Source organism: Entelurus aequoreus, linkage group LG19 (genome assembly GCF_033978785.1).
Source record: "Entelurus aequoreus isolate RoL-2023_Sb linkage group LG19, RoL_Eaeq_v1.1, whole genome shotgun sequence".
NCBI classification, from domain to species: Eukaryota; Metazoa; Chordata; class Actinopteri; order Syngnathiformes; family Syngnathidae; genus Entelurus; species Entelurus aequoreus.
The window spans coordinates 22,517,199-22,537,854 of NC_084749.1; the positions used below are offsets into that span (position 1 = coordinate 22,517,199).

The following is a 20,656-nucleotide window of genomic DNA, read 5'->3' on the forward strand; positions in this document are numbered from 1 at the left end:
ATATACATATAAATACATATATATATACATATATATATGTATACATATATATATATACATATACATATATATATATATATATACATATAAATACATATATATATATATATATATATATATATATATATATATATATATATATATATATATATATATATATATATATATACATATAAATACATATATATACATATAAATACATATATATATACATATAAATACATATATATATATATACATATAAATACAAACATATATATATACATACATATAAATACATACATATATATATATATATACATATATATATACATATAAATACATACATATATACACATATATACACACATGTATGTATATATATATATATATATATATATATATATATATACACACACATATGTATATATATATATATATATATATATATATATATATACATGTGTGTATATATATATATATATATATATATACATATATATATATATATACATATATATATATATATATACATATATATATATATACACACATGTATATATATGTATATGTATATATATACACACATGTGTATATATATATATATATATATATATATATATATATATATATATATATATATATATATATATATATATATAGTACATATATACAAATATATATACAAACCCCGTTTCCATGAGTTGGGAAATTATGTTAGATGTAAATATAAACGGAATACAATGATTTGCAAATCATTTTCAACCCATATTCAGTTGAATATGCTACAAAGACAACATATTTGATGTTCAAACTGATAAACATTTTTTTTTTGTGCAAATAATCATTAACTTTAGAATTTGATGCCAGCAACACGTGACAAAGAAGTTGGAAAATGTGGCAATAAATACTGATAAAGTTGAGGAATGCTCATCAAACACTTATTTGGAACATCCCACAAGTGAACAGGCAAATTGGGAACAGGTGGGTGCCATGATTGGGTATAAAAGTAAATTCCATGAAATGCTCAGTCATTCACAAACAAGGATGGGGCGAGGGTCACCACTTTGTCAACAAATGTGTGAGCAAATTGTTGAACAGTTTAAGAAAAAACCTTTCTCAACCAGCTATTGCAAGGAATTTAGGGATTTCACCATCTACGGTCCGTAATATCATCAAAGGGTTCAGAGAATCTGGAGAAATCACTGCACGTAAGCAGCTAAGCCCGTGACCTTCGATCTCTCAGGCTGTATTGCATCAACAAGCGACATCAGTGTGTAAAGGATATCACCACATGGGCTCAGGAACACTTCAGAAACCCACTGTCAGTAACTACAGTTGGTCGCTACTTCTGTAAGTGCAAGTTAAAACTCTCCTATGCAAGGCGAAAACCGTTTATCAACAACACCCAGAAACGCCGTCGGCTTCGCTGGGCTTGAGCTCATCTAAGATGGACTGATACAAAGTGGAAAAGTGTTCTGTGGTCTGACGAGTCCACATTTCAAATTGTTTTTGGAAACTGTGGACGTCGTGTCCTCCGGACCAAAGAGGAAAAAAACCACCCGGATAGTTTATAGGCGCAAAGTTGAAAAGCCAGCATCTGTGATGGTATGGGGGTGTATTAGTGCCCAAGACATGGGTAACTTACACATCTGTGAAGGCGCCATTAATGCTGAAAGGTACATACAGGTTTTGGAGCAACATATGTTGCCATCCAAGCAACGTTACCATGGACGCCCCTGCTTATTTCAGCAAGACAATGCCAAGCCACGTGTTACATCAACGTGGCTTCATAGTAAAAGAGCGCGGGTACTAGACGGAGACCCCCGGACTGTTGAACAACTTAAGCTGTACATCAAGCAAGAATGGGAAAGAATTCCACCTGAGAAGCTTCAAAAATGTGTCTCCTCAGTTCCCAAACGTTTACTGAGTGTTGTTAAAAGGAAAGGCCATGTAACACAGTGGTGAACATGCCCTTTCCCTACTACTTTGGCACGTGTTGCAGCCATGAAATTCTAAGTTAATTACTAGTTGCAAAAAAAAAAAAAAGTTTATGAGTTTGAACATCAAATATCTTCTTTGTAGTGCATTCAATTGAATATGGGTTGAAAAGGATTTGCAAATCATATACATACATACATATACATACATATACTGTATATATATATATATATATATATATATATATATATATATATATATACACATACATATATATGTATGTATATATATGTATGTATATATATATGTATGTATACATATATATACATACACATATATATATATACATACATATATATATACTGTATATATATACTGTATATATATATATATATATATATATATATACGTATGTATACATATATATATACATACACATATATATACATACATATATATATATATATATATATATATATATATATATATATATATATATATATATATATATATAAATATATATACATACACATATATATATATATATATATACATTATATGTATATATATATATATATATATATATATACCAGTGGCGTGCGGTGAGGTTCATGTCTGGTGAGGCACTGGCTTCATCACAGTCAGATTTACAAAACATATGAACCCTAAAGAGTATCTTATTCACCATGTGATTGGCAGCAGTTAATGTTTTTAGTTATGTTTTATGTTTATTTATATTATTATATATAATATATATATATAATATATTATATATATATATATATATAATATATTATATTAGTTATGTTTAATGTTTTAAGTTAATGTGTTTAAAAGCTCATACCAGCATTCTTCCCTGCTTTGCACTCAGCATCAAGGGTTGGAATTGGGGGTTAAATCACCAAAAATTATTCCCAGGCGCGGCCACCGCTGCTGCCCACTGCTCCCCTCACCTCCCAGGGGGTGAACAAGGGGATGGGTCAAATGCAGAGGACAAATTTCACCACACCTAGTGTGTGTGACAATCATTGGTACTTTACTTTAACTTTACACTTACAAACTGTAGCATGCACACAAAAAAGCACATTTAATTAAAAAAAAAACGTTATTATGGTCTTACCTTTACTTATAAGTGCGGGAACAGTGGTGTTTGTGTTGGAAGAGTTGTGAATGAATGAAATATGAAATCCGCGCTGCCGTCTGCAGGTGTACCTAATGTTGTGTCCCTGTTCACGGCTCCTCCGGCGCGCCGCGCTATCATTGTTGTTTTTGCACTTTTTGGCTTCTTGTTAAGTGACTTTTTTTTGGGTGGATTCGGTCTTGCATGTGGAGGGTTTGGGTGTGGGCTTTGGTTGGTGTGGCGCTCCCGTCGGGCGGTGCATCGCGGCGGAGGTGCTTGGCACCAGGAGGCGGGGTTATGAGACGAGCCTCCAGTTTTATGATCGATCAGCACTAAAAATACGTTACACACATACAGATGTTGACAAAATACACTGTACATTATATACCTCAGCTAACTAAACTATGGAAATTTATAATATAATTCATATAGCAATATAGTCTCACTGCACAGCAGCTCAGCAGTTAGCACAGTCATTGTGCACAATCCATGTTGAGGCACAAATCAGTGACGTGCCTCAACTGGCTGCTGATCACCGATATATATATATCTGTGTGTGTATGTGTATATATATGTATGTATATATATATATATATATATATATATATATATATATATATATATATATATATATATATATATATGTATGTATATATATATATATATATATGTATGTATATATATATATATATATATATATGTATATATATACATACGTATATATATATATGTATATATATATATACATACATATACATATATATATATATATATATATATATATATATATATATATATATATATATATATATATATATATGTATATATACATATACACAATATTTTCTTGTGTTTATGCTGTTTTTGTCAAGGTAAACTTTGGTTTAATTATATGGCAACCACACAAAATATGCAACATTTTCCCCATAAAAGTGGAGTATTTGATGCGATGTAGTTGGAGCCTTGAATAGGTCAACATTTCCTACCAACACTGATTTTAATTCACACCAACATTGATCCTGATTAAATAGTTTTTTGAACAATGACAGTTCTAATGTAAAAAATAAAAATAAACTGCCTGCATGGGAGCTTTGTGTTATTAGTGTCAAAATAGAAACATTTTCTCGTTACGTTACACCCGTTATTCCACTTTTAATGTCTTTTTTGGTAATGGTATTTTTAAAATGCAGCCGCGGGCTGGAAAAAATGGCCCCCGGGACACATGTGGTACACCCCTGAATCAAACCATTCCTACACCTGGAAGTATGTAACCTAGTACAATTAATCAAATAAAAAAAATAGGTCCAGGAGAAATAGAAATTTTATTAATTACACATGAAAACACAGTAGTGGGCGACTACACCGCCAATATACCATGCAATCAAGTACTACAGATGTGTGCTTTTCTCATGCAGCATGCACCGAAACAGAAGAGCCCACATTTACAACAGTTTCAATGTGCTGAATTTGTTTTTGTTATTGTACAAAAGACCCTGATCCTTAATCTTAATCTACTTTCAGGACGTTGTGCAAACCTAACACCCTGTGAAGAGAAGCGTTGGACAATGAGGGCTTTTTAGCTGATTGGCTAGTAGTCTGGAAGCCATGATTGATGACCATTTGTCTCTATTTTCTGTTTTGGAATGGCCAGGTGTCCCAATACTTTTGTCCAAGGCGGTATTTGCACTGAATTGTAGTGACCTAGTGTCAAATTTTAAGTCTAGAACAGGGATGATCAAACTTTTTCCAACACAGGCCGCATACTGAAAAGCCAAAGTATGCGGGGGCAATTTGTATATTTTATTTTGTAAAAAAAATGTTACAGACATTATACATATTTAAAGTAAACACTCAGTGTCATAGATGACGTGTACATTTAAAAAAAAAAAAATTACAATGTCTTTTTTGTAACATTTTTACTGTTTTGGAGGTGCCGGCTGCAATTGGCCCCCGTGCCACACTTTGGACATCCCTAGTCAAGAACAAGAAATAACCTCAGTTATTTATATTTTGACTTACAGTAGGGAAGGGATTCATATGGCCTCATTCCTGGGTGGATCTTACATGAGAGTACGGTGAGGGGTTAATCATTTTGCAATGCAGTCTGCTGAAAATGGTGGAAAGCGCCACTCTACAGAGCAACTGGCGCTGCGGTTAGTTAGAATTGCCACAAAATACATTTTAAGGTATTCAACACTACCGCCTAAAGTGGATAGTGCTCCCCCCAAAAAATTTGTCACTTTTCGTGTGTCAGGTAAACACGAACGGGGCCATATTAATCCCCTTCCTACATGCAAAAATATCGTCTGGCGGCTAAAGTGGATAGTGCACACCCCCCCAAAAAAAAAATTGTCATGTTTCATGTGTCAGATAAACGCAATGAATGGGGCCATATGAATCCCTTTCTTACATTTTAAGATATCCGACACACTACTGCAGTCTGGCGGCTAAAGGGAATAGTGCAACCCCCCCCCCCAAATTTGTCATGTTTCATGTGTCAGGTAAACACGCTGAATGGGGCCATAAGAGTCCCCTTTCTACATTTTAAGATACCATTTGGCGCCTAAAGTGGATCGCGCACCCCCTCCAAATTTGTCACGTTTCATGTGTCAGATAAACGCAATAAATGGGGCCATATGAGTCCCGTTCGCGTACATTACTGTACTAGTTGAAAAGGTGTTCTTAAATGTGTTGAGTTTATTGTTTTGATGGTAAATTGTGTGCAAAACAAGTCTCCTGCACAGACAAACCTCAAAGTATACTTACAGCTACTACCATAAAATATGACAATAACCCCATTTCATAAGCACATGTAAACAAACAAGTCATTTCGCTTGTAGATTCTGCATTCAACTTACTGGTTTTGGAAAAAAACAACTACCCAAAAACAATACAAATATGAAACATCTACGATTGTAGTTTTCATTTGTGGTATGAAAGAGGGTTGTTTCATCATAAAGCCACAAGGTATGAGAGAGAAAAATAAGTGTATACAGTACATTACAGAGCAAGTTTGTAAACAGCGTGGACGTGAACACAATTTCAATCATTAGGTTTGCGGTGGGAACAGAAACCCAAAGTTGAACAGGGATTGACATCAGCAGAGCTCCTAAAATGCTTTGGTGAGAGTACTTGAATCGATAAAACGAGGACTTACTGTACATTACTGTACTGGAGCTGCATCCCGATATTAAACGGCAACAACAGAAATCTCTTCTTGTGCTACTTTAGTCCTTGTGCATCGCACACACACTTCCTTGCGAAAATATACATTTGTACAACACACACCTTTGTTCAATTTTCCATCAACATTCAGGTCAAGGTACAAAATGAACGCCCGCATCGCACTGTTGTAAACATCACTACACTGCTGATGGTAGTGGGAACACACACACACACACACACACACACACACGCTTGTGTGAATAAACACACAAAAAGCAGGTTGCAAAAGAAGACATGGATCATTTTGGCTGCTTCCGATTAAATTTGCTTAATACAGATTATTGTATTTTATTTTGATTGCCATTCAGTGATTCTCAAACTGTGGTACATGTACCACTACTGGTACGTGGGCTCCATCTAGTGGTACAACAAAGAATCACTTCATTCAATATTGTGATGACGTGATTGGGGCCGTTATCAAAAGTTTATCAGCCTTCAATGGAAGACTATAAGCAATACTTTTTTTTAAATATACTTGTTAAATAAAACCTCTGCCTTATTTTTAAAAAAAATAAATACTTAGGCCTACTTTGCTACTGTTTTTTTAAAGTGTTTTCTGAGGTGGTACTTGGTGGGAAAAAGTTTGAGAACCACTGAGCCACATAAAAACATGTTAGAATCCACACGGCAAAGAACACCATTAACAAAATATTATTTCACAAAAGATAGTTTTTTTGTAATATTGTGCAGCCTGTGTGGTTATGTTGTGCTTTGAAGCATCAAAAGGTGACTTGTAGATGTACATATTAATGGTGTAGATGTCATTATTAATGAAAGCTGGGGGTAAAAAAAAAAGATTTTGGTCCAGTAATAATAATTCCTAGCATTATCGAACTACTTTGTGTCACGGCAATTTGTTTAAAAATAGACATTTATTAAAAAAAGCACATGTAATGGATACAAAAAGAGTTCAACAGATGAGAACTTGCCTCCTTTCCACGTAGCGCGTCATGCTTTACGAGTGTAATAAATACGAGCTGCAGCTCCACAAAGCGAATATTTACAATACAAAATTCAAGTAAAAGTTTTCCACCTCGCTGTGTCACTTTTTCTCCGCTGACGTGGTTTCCTCCTGACTCAAGCTCTTATTGTGAAGGAGCTCCGCCTCCTGCCTCCCCTGCTGCTGCTGAGATGAAGTGACGGTGATCTCCTGCTGCGACTCCTCCCCGTCTGAGCACGGCTCCCACTCGTCCTGCTCCTCGCTCTCCGTGGATCCCTGCACGGCGATCTGCGGCACCAGCGTGAACCTTCCGACCGTGGGCACCAGCAGCTCCACCTCCTCGCCGCTTTGGGCTCGGGCCTCGGCGAGTAACGTCGTCCTGTGCTGCAGCTGCTGCCGGGCTTGCGTTTGAGTCCCGGGGGCCGCCGGCGTCGCGCCGCTTTTCTCCTCCGGCTCGTCAAAGCTCACCTCCTGCACCGCCTCCTGCTTTTTGAAGGAGTCGCGACGCTCTGAGAGGTTGAGCTTCCGCATCACCACCAGCTGCTCGGATCCGGAGTCCCACAGTCTCTGAGCGCCCAAGTAGCCGCCCAGACGGCTGTGGTCAACCCCCAGGTGGGAACCCGAGACGACCCCCTCGGCTTCCGAGTCAAGCAGCTCCCCCTCGGCGTAATACGGCACTTCCAGGGTGTGCCTGCGGGGGGCGTAAGACTTCTTGTCAGCGTGGTACATCCCAGACAGTTTCTCGGCCGACTGGACTCTCTTGAGGAGCGGCGATCGGGGAGGTTCCGCGCTGCGAGGCCGCACCCCCATGTGTCGCACTATAGTCGGCGGCGACAGCGTCTTGCCGTGGTAGGAGTGAAGCGTTTTGGCGAAGCCCGGCAACGGCGAGGGCGAGCGCTGGGGGGAAAGCGGCTGTGCGGAAGAGGAGGAGCAGGCGAGAGGCGAGGGCGGGATGCTGCTGGTTGACTTGCGGCGGCTGACCTTGGTGTAGCGCTGACTGCTGAGCTTGGATCCCAAACCGTGCAGGGAGCTGGGCCTGATGTGTGCTGCTGGGGAACTGGGGGAACTGGAGCAAGGAGACGTGCTCTGGGGAGAGTTATTGTCTGGGAAGCAGACATCATTGTTTTATTACAATTTTTCATATTATTATTTCATTCTTTGATAGAGATGTCCGATAATATCGGCCTGCCGAAAAAATGTATGACTTTTTAAAACGCCGCTGTCCGGAGTGGTACACGGACGTAGGGAGAAGTACAGAGCGCCAATAAACCTTAAGTGAAGTGAAGTGAATTATATTTACCGTATTTTCCGCACTATAAGGCGCACCTAAAAACCTCAAATTTTCTCAAAAACTGACAGTGCGACTTATAATCCGGTGCGCCTTATATATGGACCAATATTGAGCCACAACAAACCTAAACTTCATTTTCATAAAGTTTAGGTCTCGCGACTACGGTAAACAGCCGCCAACTTCTTTTTCCCTGTAGAAGAAGAAGCGCTTCTTCTTCTACGGCCGTTATCAAAAGTTTATCAGCCTTAAAAAGAAGACTATAAGCAATACTTCTTTTCAAATATACTTGTTAAATAAAACCTCTGCTTTATTTTTTTTAAAAATAAATACTTGGGCCTACTTTGCTACTGTTTTTTAAAGTGTTTTCTGAGGTGGTACTTGGTGGAAAAAAGTTTGAGAACCATTGATCCACATAAAAAACATGTTAGAATCCACACGGAAGAAGCGCTTCTTCTTCTACGATAAACAGCCGCCAACTTTATTTTCCCCCGTAGAAGAAGAAGTTCTTCTTCTATGGTAAGCAGCCACCGCCGTAGAAGAAGAAGAAGCATGCGGTGCATGTTGGGATATATGACGTTTCATTTCCATTTATGTGTTTATGTAAAGACCCCAAATTGGCTCCTATTAAGAGACACGCTTACGACGCAGAGTTTAAACTCAAAGCGATCAGTCACGCAGTAGAACAAGGATGACAGAAGGCGAACACACGTTCACCAAGACAGGGAGACGGCGCCGGACGACGTACGCCACTATCTGCCAGTGGATCGTGAATGCCTGGGCTGATATATCAGTCTCAACTGTGGTCCGAGCTTTCAGGAAGGCAGGAATTGTCACTGAACTGCTGGACAACAGCAGCGACACTGACTCCATTAATGACGACTTCGACGAGACTGAGCCAGGCATGTTGGATGCCGTATTCGCCCAACTGTTTAATTCGGACACTGAAGAAGAAGAATTCGAGGGATTCGTGGATGAGTAATAACTTCATAAAGTGAGCTTTACATGTTTATTTTGTGTTGTGTGACATTAACGTTTGAGCAAGGTTGAGTTATTGATATATTGTTATTGCTCTGCACTATTTCGAGTGTTACTGTATTGTGATTGCACTAACGTTTGATTTACCGTAACACGAGTAAATCAGCTGTTTATTCATTTTGGGAGTGAACAGAGTTGTCAGAACGCTGGTTTGTAATCTATTAATAAAGTTTGACTGACCTATCTGACTGTTTTGTTGACATTCCCTTTAGCACAGCTCCATCTAATGGATGCATAGTTGCGCCTTATAATCCGGTGCACCTTATATATGAACAAAGTTTTGAAATATGCCATTCATTGAAGGTGCGCCTTATAATCCGGGGCGCCTTATAGTGCGGAAACTACGGTATATAGCGCTTTTATCTAGTGACTCAAAGCGCTTTACATAGTGAAACCCAGTATCTAAGTTACATTTAAACCAGTGTGGGTGGCACTGGGAGCAGGTTGGTAAAGTGTCTTGCCCAAGGACACAACGGCAGTGACTAGGATAGCGGAAGCGGGAATCGAACCTGGAACCCTCAAGTTGCTGGCACGGCCACTCTACCAACCGAGCTATGCCGCCCCCCCCCACTGCCGTTGCGTGCCGGCCCAATCACATAATATCTACGGCTTTTCACACACACAAGTGAATGCAATTCATACTTGGTCAACAGCCATACAGGTCACACTGAGGGTGGCCGTATAAACAACTTTAACACTGTTACAAATATGCGCCACACTGTGAACCCACACCAAACAAGAATGACAAACACATTTCTGAAGAACATCCGCACCGTAACACAACATAAACACCACAGAACAAATACCCAGAACCCCTTGCAGCATTAACTCTTCCGGGACGCTACAATATACACCCCCCACTACCCCCCCCCCCAACCCCGCCCACCTCAACCTCCTCATGCTCTCTTAGGAAGAGCATGTCCCAAATTCCAAGCTGCTGTTTTGAGGCATGTTAAAAAAAATAATGCACTTTGTGACTTCAATAATAAATATGGCAGTGCCATGTTGGCATTGGTTCTCCATAACTTGAGTTGATTTATTTTGGAAAACCTTGTTACATTGTTTAATGCATCCAGCGGGGCATCACAACAAAATTAGGCATAATAATGTGTTAATTCCACGACTGTATATATCGGTATCGGTTGATATCGGAATCGGTCATTAAGAGTTGGACAATATCGGAATATCGGATATCGGCAAAAAAGCCATTATCGGACATCTCTATTCTTTGATGATGATTTTCCTTCATGTAATGTTAATCCTCCCACTTATTCAACAATATGTGATGTCAGAGGCGCAGCAGACTCACCAAAAGCCTGGTGGTCTGGAGCGGGGCTTCGGCAGGGGGTGGAGGGGCCGGGAGAGAGGCTGTGTGTGGGCGATCCTGGAAGACTCTCGCTGGAGGAAACGGAATGGTGGAGACCCGACGAGAAGCTGCGACTGCTGTGAATCACTGTGCTGTGCTTGGATAACTTCTTCAAGATGCTGCGTCTCCTGCAGGAGAACCACGACGAGTGAGAACACTCATTTTGCTTCAAATCACCTCCACTAGTCATAAGAAAGTAGACATTTTCATTGGCTTTTCTGTAGGCTGATGCATCCGACTCATACCCTCACAAACCAGTGTAGCCCATAATAATGTGTGGTAAAACACAAAGGCAACAAAAAGCAAAGCGTAAAGGTAAAACATGCTCACCTATCATAGTTATCTCTCCTCCTGCTTCTCTTGCTGCGGCGAGCCATCTTGCCTCTGTGTTTGGTCTTTCGAGCCGGACCAACTATGATGGACGTGTTCTCCAGAGCGATGGTCTGTAACGCCGCCTTGCTGCCACTCTGCGTGTTTCATCGCATGACAACGTGAGATTGACAAGAATCACGCACTATAACTTTTACAGGTGATTTTATTTCAATTTTTCTCTAAACCTTTGAATGTCTGAGAGAAACTCCATAATGCAATATGTATTGCAGCCTCCTCCGTTGTATTATTTTGTGAACACTATTGTTAATCTACTTCTTCATTTACTGTTAATATCTGGTTACTTCCTGTTATAACATAGTTCTATCTACACTTCTGTTCAAATGTAATAAACACTTATTCTTCTGTTTTATGGATACCTTACATTAGTTTTGGGCGATACTGCAAATTTGGGTATCGATCCAATACCAATTGGTCATTCCAATGCTGATACTTTTAAGATCATTGACTGATTACATTTTTGATAGGGGTGCACAAAAACATCGATTCACATCCAAACTGCAATTCTTATTTATCCATCTATCCAGCCATCCATTTTCTACCGCTTGTCCCTTTTGGGGTCGCAGGGGTTGCTGGAGCCTATTTCAGCTGCATTGGGCGGTAGGTTTATCTCAATTCTAAATAGATTCATATTTTTCAAAAATCGTTTTTTTTTTCTTTCTAATTTTTTTTAAATATAAGAATACATTTTTAGGCCATCTGAAAGGACCCAAAAGGAGCTTTTTTAACCTGCAACCGGTTTTGAAAAAGTTTCATTATCATTATTATACCAAATAACAAATGGTGAGAATCGGTTTGATTCGAGAATCGCTTCTGAATCGAACAGTCATCCCAGACTCAGAATCGGATCGAATCGAAAGGTGCCCAAATATTCACAACCCAAAGTTTGGATCACAATTATAATCAGACAAAAACACGGGATAGCGTAATATCAAATACATATTTAAAGTATTTCCTACCACTGGCTCTGATTTAAATCATTTGGTGTTCGACCTTAAAGCCCTAAAAAATATTTTTGATAGTAAACACCATCGATCTAACAACCACTGTAGTATCGCCAATATACTGACACTATACTTTGTATTAGGGTTGAGCGATATGGCCGAAAACTATATCACGATATACGTTTTTTACATCGATATCAATAATTATTGATAACATTTTCTGACTTATTTTAAGCCTACCTATAAATACAGTTAAACAATTTCCAAATTACCAAGGGTGCTATTTATCAGTGTAGGAGGTGTCTGGTAGACAGGTAGCATGAGTGCAGCTAAGGTAATAAAATAATTTAGTAGATTGCAGGGAGTTGCAGATTTGAGCCACTAGATGGCAGTAGTGTATAAGCTATTGAACACTACACAGAGTAGTTTAGGAAGCAACAAATTAAACAGACACATTGGAAGTGTCAGGGTGTTACCGCACGTCTGCATTAAAACCAACAAAACTAAAGACAAGTTTCTGTTATTGAGTTGATATATCAAGATATTACAGTTTATCTTCTCACTCCATGCAGTGAATCCACGGCAAGACAGAAATATGGCACAACCACACACACTAGTGCTATGACAATAGCGTATGTGTGTGTGTGCACCTTTAAGTATGGCAGTGTGTTGGGTGAGTGACGTCAGTGAGTAAGTGGAAGAGTGAGGAGAGAGAGCGGTAGCATGCAACAGTCGTAGTTGTAGTAGACTGACGAATGTGTCCATTTGTGTCCTGCAGAAGTAAGAATAAAGCGACCAAATCATCACAAACCGGCGGCCTCGTTATTCCGAACTGAAAGTGGAGCATAGCAGACCCATTGTTGGGTAAAGTGAAGGCCTCCCCTGATTTCCTCGACTACGGTCTGGGCCTGGGAGCCGAACAGCAGCAAGAAAGGTGTAGTTGATACTGCGGTGTGATTGTCTGTTAACATTTCCCTCCCATTTCTCAGTGACACTTCCTGTTTCCTGGGTTCCCAAAACGCTAGTGACTTCATGAAAAGAAACTTGCTTCATAATTTCTGGTTTCTTCCGACCAAAAAAAAAAAATTTATCGAATATTTTATCGAACGCCTTTTTTTATTGATATTGAGTATGTCTCTCGCGATATATATCGATATCGTATTATCGGCCCAGCCCTACTTTGTATCGTTACTGTCGATATTTGTATAAATGCGGCCACCTTTGTTTACATTCAATAGCTCCAGCTTGCCTCCTACGGTGTTGCATGTTTAGCTATTCCGCGTACTCCAGTAATAATGATACTTGTAAGAAACTTAGTTTATTTGCTGCCATAGAAGTGAGGATTACTGACTTAGAAGTGGCTTTGCACGGTGGAGGGACGTTAGCCGCTAGCAAGTATGCTACAGTGCGTTTGTTTGCTTGTCGCTGTTAAATTTGCGGGACACAGCTATAATGTGGCATCTACATCAGAGTTCCCCATCCTTTTTTCCACCACGGACCGGTTTAATGTATCGGTTTAATTTATGTATTATTTTCACAGACCGGCTTCCTACATGTGGCAGATAAAACCAGCAAAAAAATGAGCATGAAAAATTTGCCTTTGTCTACAATCTGGCACATTAACATTTTATATGTCCATTAATGTGCATTGTCCCATGTACTATTGTCAGAATAATTGTGTCTAAGTTATCACAAAACTTTGTGCTGCCATGAGTTTCCGGCGAGGACAAAAGCTGTCTTTGATCCTACCAAGCAAAAGGCTTGTAAAACGCCACTGTGTAGGATGGGAAGCGACATGAAGGTGTCAGTTTCTTTGATGTATTGTAATCCACAGGAAGATTTTGTCTTGAACCGAGATCTACAAAGCGGAGAAGAAGCAGGACCTGACTCCCCTCCAGGCACCTTTTCTTTGAACTGTTTTGTGACCAAAGGCAGCGGCTGTTTACGACCCCCTTCCTTTAGAAACAGCTGTTGCCATGTAATCAGGGAAAGTCCAAATAAAAGAGGAGGCGTACAATCTTTCGTCAGAGCGTGGTGGGAGTACAGCCCAGACGTTTCTCCTCAATTGAGCTAAATTGAATTCTGTCTCTGTTTAATTCCTTGCTTCTTTGTCTGTTTAATAGATGTCATCAGTGTTTGAACCTGACAACTATAACAAAGGAGTTGTAATATACATCTATAAACAAGCTTATTGGTGTGTTTAGTGGGACAAGCGAAAGTTAAGTCGGAGAAAATGCGGTAGTTTATAAATTAATTATTGTTTCTGTGCGGCCCGGTAGCAAATGCGTCACGGACCAGTAGTTGGGGACCACTGATCTACATGGATTATTACGACAGAACAAAAGCTCTATCAACAGCCAAACTGATCATATTTATATCTTCTACATCGCTCAACCCTAACGTCCAAATGATAAATGTTTCAGTATATTTTTGTCCAACTTGTTCTTTCTTTTTTTTTTGTTTAGATTGAAAGCTAAAAACTCATCAGCCAGGCTAGGCTGCTTTATACCTTCAACAGGAGCTCAATCATCTCGGTGTGAACCAGGCCTTGGACGGACTCTCCGTTCACATGAGTGATGAGGTCTCCGGTTCGAAGACCTGCCTGATAGGCGGGGCTGCCTTCATCCACGCTCTGTAACAGCAGTGGGAAAATGACATAAAAATGATTTAAATGTACTCGCACCTCCAAACGTGTCCTAGGAGAACACCCACCGACACCTTGTGATGCACCGTGTAGACGTCGCTGTCGCCCATGTAGACGCAGATAGCCTGCACGGTGAAGCCGTACTTCTTGCCAGAAGTCTGAATGATGATGGGCGGCTTGAGGCTACCGGGACTGAGTGACAGGTCACGGCTGGGGGAGGAGTCACGCGAGGAGGGGTTGGAGGACAGTGACCGCGGGGAGATGGGACTGGGCTGGAGTCCACTAGGGGAGTCATCTGAAATGCACATTAGAGCACAGATTTTAAGACTTAAAATAAAATCAACATGTGGCTTTTTTCACATTATTATGACACATTATATTTGGACTATTGAATTTAAGAATGGGTACCTTTCACATTTGAACCAAAGTGGTATCAATTCCCGGTACTGGGCAGTACCAATTTTTGGTACTTTTGTGTGCGTTAGTGTATTAACAAATGTTAATCTGTTTAATAATAATTTTTTAAAAATGTATTTAACATTTAAAAGTGAGCTGAGAATGATGTGCAAGTATTATATCGTAGACTTTGCATGGAGTTGCAATTCCAAGACGTTAGATGGCAGTAGTGTATAGGCTACAAGTCAGGGAGTAGTCTTTAGGACATGATAGACTATTTATCCCACAATGGGGAAATTGCGGTGCAGATTTTACATACAGCAACAAAAGGGAAACATTAAAATAAAAACAATAAACATTTTAAATTGAGCAATCATAAGAAATATGAGGGAATTATTAAACAACCCAAAGGAGGATACCAAAGAGTACAGAGCTGCGGCAACATTTTGAGAAAAAAAGCAAATCTTATTCAGGCTTTTGTTGCGTCCTACAAAGTATTTATGCTGTAAGTATAAATATAATTGATTGTACCGTGCATTTTAGTTGTAGTTTTCATTGCCAAATTTGGAGGTGTTGAGATCGCCACGTAAAATCGCTCATGACAATTAGTAGCATGTCTATGGCAAATGCAATGTAAATTAGCATCTACATTGTGTAGTTTAAAAAGTGGAGCCTTACTGTATGTCGGAGTGTTTTCTATCAGCTACACTTGCTTTGTTGGCATGGCTGCTTGAGTGCTTGTTTGCCCGCCAAGTGTATGCAACCGGACGTGACGTCACGTGCAACAAAGGTTTTAAAATATTGTCCAGTTTGGTTTAATGTGAATCGATACGCGCCGGAATTTGGTACCCATCCTTACTTAAGTGTGATGCTGCTCTTTTGTACCTGTGGTAATGATAAGAGACAGAGCTGAGACAGAGGCAGACTTGGGAACCTTTCCCCCACAGGGAAGCCTCTGTCTGTCCGGTGTCTCCAGCTGGTTACCAAAACGTCGTGGGCCAGCTGGCTCTTTGGGGGACGAGTGTTTGGCCCCGGTGCTGTTACTGCGTATCCTGATTCTCCGGAGTTTGGAAACAACCACCTCAGCTGCAAGTAAAAAAAATAAATCATGCGGCTCAAGACAAATGGAGCACAAGAGACGTTAGTTTGTGTATACCCTCGTCGTCCGTAGAGACGGCAAAGCGGGGCATCATCTCCAGGCTGTGGGTGCTGCTCATCACCAGAGGGCTGCTGCTCCTCTCAGACTGGGAGGAGCTGGGTGACAGTCGGGGGCAAAGGCTGCAACAATCCACAGAGTAGTTTAAATATAAAATATTTTTTAAATGCAGTGTTAAATCAATTTGTTCATTTTTGATTGGAAAGCATGTTGTTGATCATCTGGGATTTTATGTGGGAAATTGTGTAGTCTTAAAGCAATATTTATTATAGTATATTATAGTACTGAATTTCACACTTTGACATGATCAGAGGATTTTAAAATAAACAGAAATGTTGACTTGTATTAGGAATTTTTTTAGGTTTGGTTCAAGCCAGGGGTGTCTAATTTTTTTGACTTGGGGCCGCATTGGACTAAAGAAATATACAGTATACAGCCCACATATGTATGTGTACATATTATATTAATACAGGGCTATTCCACTACATAATAAAGAGGGCCGTAGTTTCAAGAGCCCAAGGGCTCAGGACCCGGACATCGAAATGTGGATGTTTCGTCAGAAAGTGCCTCCACAGGTTATATTTCTTTGAGACTGTGTTTACTTATTGCAAAGTAAACACATAAACTTTCACACTGCACTGTCAATAAATTCATTATTCTGCCCTCGCTACTGGTTTCCAGCATGTGCAGCTAGTTAACAGTATGAAGAAAATAAATGGATTGATGTTCCTACATTTGAATTATTTTCCATCCTTAGTTTTATTGTTTCACACTTCTTCCTTCATTTAGGTTTGTAAGACTGAAAATATGAACATAAAATAAACATAACAAAAGTATAAGGTCCATTGTGTATTTTATATAAATTATGTCCATTGTTTATTTTACATAAATAAAATGGACGGTTTAGTGTTAATATATTCACATAATAAACTACATATATAAATTACACAATATCCACACACCAAACATTGTATGTGACTCAAAACTATTAGCATTGTAACGCTCTACTGATCAATTTTAGCACTACACGTATTAAACGGTTTGACTGTTACTCTCAGACAAAAAACAACACGACCACGAACACAAAAGACCTCACGAAGTCAGCAATTTCAATACAAAACAAACTAAATATATTCATGCACAAATTATATCTAATTACAAATGTTTGACAAAGTTTCGGGATGAAGCTTACACGCTGAGATTTCTACCATTGTTGCTGCTTGTCTGGATCAATGTGTCTGTTGCTTAAAAGGAAACAATGACTTGAGCACTTGCTCGGGGCAGAACATACATACTTTGTTGTCCAGTCAGTGTTAAAAGTCAGATTTTTGCAATTGATTTAGATTCTTTTCCAGGGTTGATTGAGTAGTCTTCTACTCACCCCACCGCTGCTTCCCTGTGACACACATGCCTCGTTGTCGCCCCCTGCGGGGTGGCGGAAGTACTGCATACATGATCAACCCTAGTTTTAATGGTTTCATCAAGCCTATTCGGGTGATGTTCGGCGGGCCAAAAGAAAAGCTTTGGCGGGCCGGATGTGGCCCGCTAGTTGAAAAGGCCTATATTACTATAATGGATGTATAATGAATAATTGATATAACTGAGTATGTGAAAGTTCAACTCCTATCTTGTTTACTTCCATGGCGACCTCCTTAAAATTTGTAATCAATACAAAATAACAAGCAGCTAAAATGCGACAAACATGGATAAGTGTGGAGAGAGTGTTTTGCATTTTTCCTATCATGCATTGTAATGGAATTAAATGGGTGTAATTTAGATTTTTTTATGGTGATTGGACATTGTTTAAAGTTCAGGTTGTTATGTGTGACTATGTGTGTTGACTTTTTGTCTTGGTTGCATTTTTTTTGCGCCATGAGTAGGGAAGGTTGTTTGGGTTGAGTCGTATAAGTAAATGCCGTGCTGTGTTCACTTCAAACAATTCATGGTATTTGACCTGATTTACTCAAATTGTCCCCAAGATGGCGGCAACTTTGCCACAATCAGATTTGTAGATATTTAAAATTTGGAAACACCCTGCAGACCCAATTCCATATTAAACTCATGCCGTCTCGTGGGCCAAACTGAATACACCGGCGGGCCATATTTTGGACACCACTGGTTTAAATGTTGCACATTAGGTGTGTCCCGGTACAACTTTTTCACTTCTGATATGATAACAATATTGGATCCTTGAGCATTGGCTGATACCGATCAGCATAAATCCTACATCCTTATATTTTACGGTTATTATATTTATTATTTTGTAGTGTGCAATGTGAGAAAAGACTTAATGAAGTGAAATTACTCAGAGACCAATGGTAGGTGCCCTTGTGGAAAACGGTCTTGATCTCAGTGGGTTCTTATCTAGTTAAATAAAGGTTGAAGGTATGAAAAACATGAACAAGTTTTATTATTACCTGTCTGTAATAGGTTCATGCTGTCTTTAATTAAGTCAGTCCTTCTCTAATAGTGGGGAGGGCCACGGTGCAATGCTCAGGGAAGATGTTTTTTTTTGCTGTACCAGAATATAATGAAGCGTATGTGGCACTTGGCTTCACTGTAACCATGATTGGAAACAAGGAAAGACCGGTGAGTTGTTTAGACCTACACATATGTAATAAGTGTGAACAATATTGCAGTCAAATACCCGACATTTGTCAATATAAGTATCAAAGAATTATAGTTGCATATTACTAACAGATACAAAATCTCCAAAGCAGAGGCGTATTAGAAAGTATCCAGTAACAAATGTGTCCGCATCAATCAACTCACTGCGTCATGAGCTTGCATTCATAAATGTTAAAAACTGTAATATTGTTCAACTAAGGGCATTTACGGCATGTCTTGCTTGTGTGCTATTTACTGTGTGCTTAGTTGTTGTGTAGCTGCTATAGCCTACCATGTTTATTTTTTATAAAAGACTTTACTAAAATACAAGAAAAGATCAACCTCCTGTGCTTCTTGGAGGACATTTAGATTTTACCTGGCTGTTGATGCAAGCCGATGTAAAACATTTCTTTTAGGGACAATACAAATATCGAATCGGGAGACCCCTAGGTTACTGTACTCGCTAAAAAGAGCGACAAAGTTGATATGTTGGTAAATATGATCCTTCCTATTCCCTGGCATTAAAAAACGTATTTGAGCGAGGGGAAACATGTAGCACCAATTCTATTTGTGGCGGTTTCAAATGTATTCGTGGTGGGCCGCCACATATAAAAGGAAACACTGAACATTACACGTGAAGTTGTGTCTACCTGGCCATGCGTCCTGGTAGTCTGGGCTCCAGGATCCCCTCTGCTAGGCCCGCAAAGGGGCTGAGCGCTCCAACCTCTCCGCGGTCCTCTTTCTCCTCGCTGTGACTGCGGTCAGAGGAGAAGCTCAGGTTGGAAGGTGTGGCCAGATGTTCTGAGCTGCTGTAAACCTGGAAGAGCGGGCAACACACACAAACACGCTCAGTTTGTTCCCGTTTCCTGCTGTTTTCATACATAAAGACATTTCGGTTGCCTCTATAGCTCTATTTTCAGCTCAATCACCTTGCTGAAACGATGCGACCAGGAAGAAAACTGCCTAATTTCCAGGGAAGACTCTTCATCGTTGGTTTCTTCATCCTCATCCGATGCCATATGATGATACCGCTCCGATCGAGCTGAAACGATGTAAACAAAGCAAAGTTGGAATGTGTGTCTTTATCTATTCAGCTCATCATCCTCTAAAAAAACAAACAAAACCAGTGTCTTACTGTCAAAATAGCTCGTATCGTCCTCTGCATCTAGCTGAGGAATAAATTCAGCTTTCTGTCGTAATAGGCCATTCCAGTCCAAAGCCGCAAAGAAGGCGTGTTGTTTGACCTCTGAGGCGCCGCCTACAGTCAAAACATTTTATTAAAATTCCTGCAGTCAAATAAAAATGAGAAGGCACCACATTTTATGCAATACTGTAGCTGAGTATAGTACCAGTTCCCAGTCTTTCCAGAGGGCTTTGCCTTAGCAGATGGGTAATCATGTCCTCAGCATCAGTTGGTAAGGCATCGTCTCCTTTCGGCCAAATTATTTCATCTGCAAATCACAAAATGACAAGAATAATCAGCTTTAATAACCTTGATATAAAAGCAAACTGTTTTTTATTTTTATTTTTTTACTAATGATAGGCTCCAGCACCTCCTGCGACCCCGGGAGGGATGGATGGATGGATGCATGACAGTATAGTTTCTATCAATCTTACATATT

The 20,656-nt window shown here is 39.4% G+C and overlaps 1 protein-coding gene across 8 annotated transcripts in view; it reads right to left on the reverse strand.

The window, feature by feature from the left end:
• Positions 1-6,774: 6,774 nt before the first annotated feature.
• Positions 6,775-20,656, reverse strand: part of mast3b (microtubule associated serine/threonine kinase 3b) — a 97,691-nt gene continuing 83,809 nt past the window's right edge. For all 8 annotated transcript variants that reach the window (XM_062028090.1, XM_062028088.1, XM_062028089.1 and 5 more), the window contains 11 exons: positions 20,384-20,485; positions 20,170-20,292; positions 19,964-20,076; positions 19,685-19,851; positions 16,428-16,549; positions 16,157-16,357; positions 14,944-15,170; positions 14,741-14,863; positions 11,228-11,364; positions 10,841-11,025; positions 6,775-8,308 (listed from right to left, as the gene is read on the reverse strand). In XM_062028090.1, the coding sequence (XP_061884074.1) occupies positions 7,308-8,308; positions 10,841-11,025; positions 11,228-11,364; positions 14,741-14,863; positions 14,944-15,170; positions 16,157-16,357; positions 16,428-16,549; positions 19,685-19,851; positions 19,964-20,076; positions 20,170-20,292; positions 20,384-20,485 (2,501 nt within the window). In that variant the 3' untranslated portion in view covers positions 6,775-7,307. The remainder of the gene's footprint in view (positions 8,309-10,840; positions 11,026-11,227; positions 11,365-14,740; positions 14,864-14,943; positions 15,171-16,156; positions 16,358-16,427; positions 16,550-19,684; positions 19,852-19,963; positions 20,077-20,169; positions 20,293-20,383; positions 20,486-20,656) is intronic.